The following is a 2,726-nucleotide window of genomic DNA, read 5'->3' as shown; positions in this document are numbered from 1 at the left end:
GCTCACAGTGAGGACGAGGGGCTCCTGGGGCACCATCCCAGCTGCCGGGCCGCCCACTCCCCTTCCACTGCTGAGGGGCGCGGCCGGTCAGCTCTGCACTGAGGCCCTGCTCCCCCGGAGCCCGCAGCACCACTGGGGGAACACAGAGCCAGCCAGACGCCACACACATCGGTGGCCATCCTCCCATATGTTCCCTGTGATACACACACTCATGAAGTGCTGGGAGCAACAGCAAGACTCGGGGAGCTCTACTGACAACAGGGCTGGAAACGTGAACACGGGCCCTGGGATATAGAGACCCACCAGAAGTTATACAAGGAGTAAAGAGCTGATCGGAAATACACCCGTGTTACAGTTAAACAGAAAAAGACTAGCCACAGAACAGTATAAATGATGTAAATGAAAGTGAAAGTGCCTCAGTCGTGTCCAACTCTGCAATTCCATGGACTATACGGTGCATGGAATTCTCCAGGCCGGAATACTGGAGTAGGTAGCCTTTGCCTTCTCCAGGGGGTCTTCCTGACCCAGGGATCGAACCCAGGTTTCCTACATTGCAGGCGGATTCTTTACCAGCTGAGCCACAAGGGAAGCCCAAGAACACTGGAGTGGGTAGCCTATCCCTTCTCCATGGGATCTTCCCAACCCAGGAATTGAACCAGGGTATCCTGTATTGCAGGCGGATTCTTTACCAAGTGAGCTATGATGTAATTCCTACAATTCCATTTTCAATTAAAAATTGAATACTTTTCTGTCTATATTAAGCAAAAGACTGGCACCATTAACAAGTATCATCGCTGGAGAATGAGGAGGACAGCAGGATGCTGTCTCAGCTGTTCTGTTTAGGGGGCTTCCCAGGTGGCACCAGCAGTAAAGAACCCGCCTGCTAATGCAAGAGACGTAAGAGACACAGGTTCCTTCCCTGGGTTGGGAAGATTCCCTGGAGGAGGGCACAGCAACCCACTTCGGTATTCTTGCCTGGAGAATCCCACGGACAGATGAGCCTGGTGGGCTATAGTCCATAGGGCTGTAAAGAGTCAGACACGACTGAAGCGACTTAGCACATACTGTTTCAACTTTCTTCCAGTGAGTATTCATTACCTTTGAAAGTCAAAATACTAAATAAATAGTTTTTAAAAGCACTAACCCCTTATACAGCACTTTGCTCAAGAATTTACAAAGCCCTGCCACATGGGTTACCTCTAAGAACCCTTACAGCAGCCCTCAGCTCACAGTAAGTGCATCAGGCACATAAAGTCAAGGACTCTATGCGCACAGCCTGAACCGTGACTCCAGGGCCCAAAGCTCCCCAGTGGAGGGAGACAGAGCCGCCTGGGGAGGGTGCATGGTGAGCAACAGCAGTCTGGGGTGCAGACAGGCTGGTTGATCCCACACTCCAGGAACAACTGTCTTTGGGAACAAGAACTTACTTCTACTGACATTTTTTATGGTTTACGGCCAGTTCGTGCTCTATCAGCTATGGCAGTGGGGGGCAGCAGGGCGGCCTTACAGCAAAGATGTACACTCTGAGGACGAACCATTTGCAGTGTTTTATCTCACAGAAATATTTTCTTTTGCACGTGCCTGAGTTTTCTTCCCGTACAGACGCTCGCGCAGCTCGCTGATCCGCTTGTCCATCATGGCCACCTCCACGTTGCGTTTATTCAAGAGCTCCTTCTGCTGCTGCAGCTTTGAATTCTGTTCCTGGTTGAGCTGGTTACGAATCTGCAGAACAGAAAATACAATGTTTATGATCTGTATTCATTAAAAGGTCAAATTCTCATTGTTGGGGGGTTAAAAAAAGGAAGAAGAAAAAAGCAACATTTGGTTCTTACGTGTATTTACATACAGGCATCATCCCAGGTGCTAAATAGTTTACAGGTACAGCAGGGATGAAGCCGGAACCTAATTCTTATGGAACAAAAAGAGAGCAGGTATCCGCAAATGTGTCTTCAGAGTGTACGGAGGACTAGTGGGAAACAAGCCTGTGGCCCTAGGGAGCTGGGGTGGGAGGCCATTCAGTGACCCTGTCCTGGACACGCCAAGGGACCCAGGGAGAGGCGTCTGGTTCTGCCCCACGCAGGAGACCCATGGACAGTCCGAACACCAAACTGAATGTTCTTATATCATTTTTAAAAATTGCTGCACACAAACTCTTAATTGTGGCATGTAGGATCCAGTTTTCTGACCAGGGATTGAACCCAGGCCCTCTGCACTGGGAGCTTGGAGTCTCAGCTACTGGACCACCAAGGAAGTCCCTTTTATGATATTTTAATGGGTTAATCAGAACTTTAAAAATATGAAATAGAGAACAGAAAACATCACAGTGCACTGCGCACTGGAGGCTAATGAGCACTGTCGTGTCCAACTCTTTCAGATGCACACAGGTACCAGCACATATAAGAGGAACTAAAAAGCCTCTTGATGAAAGTGAAAGTGGAGAGTGAAAAAGTTGGCTTAAAGCTCAACATTCAGAAAATGAAGATCATGGCATCTGGTCCCATCACTTCATGGGAAATAGATGGGGAAACAGTGGAAAGTGTCAGACTTTATTTTTCTGGGCTCCAAAATCACTACAGATGGTGACTGCAGCCATGAAATTAAAAGACGCTTACTCCTTGGAAGGAAAGTTATGTTCAACCTAGATAGCATATTCAAAAGCAGAGACATTACTTTGCCAACAAAGGTTCGTCTAGTCAAGGCTATGGTTTTTCCTGTGGTCATGCATG

At 48.3% G+C, this 2,726-nt stretch overlaps 1 protein-coding gene across 1 annotated transcript in view; it reads right to left on the bottom strand.

Moving 5' to 3' along the window:
- The window catches only part of PPP1R13B (protein phosphatase 1, regulatory subunit 13B), a 43,300-nt gene that overhangs the window by 12,386 nt on the left and 28,188 nt on the right, over nt 1–2,726 (bottom strand). Inside the window, exon 8 of the mRNA XM_010851408.1 lies at nt 1,582–1,722. Coding sequence (XP_010849710.1) covers nt 1,582–1,722 — 141 coding nt within the window. The remainder of the gene's footprint in view (nt 1–1,581; nt 1,723–2,726) is intronic.

This window comes from Bison bison, unplaced genomic scaffold (genome assembly GCF_000754665.1).
Source record: "Bison bison bison isolate TAMUID 2011002044 unplaced genomic scaffold, Bison_UMD1.0 scf7180017864302, whole genome shotgun sequence".
Classification (NCBI taxonomy): Eukaryota; Metazoa; Chordata; class Mammalia; order Artiodactyla; family Bovidae; genus Bison; species Bison bison.
This window is presented reverse-complemented; position numbering and strand designations above follow the sequence as displayed.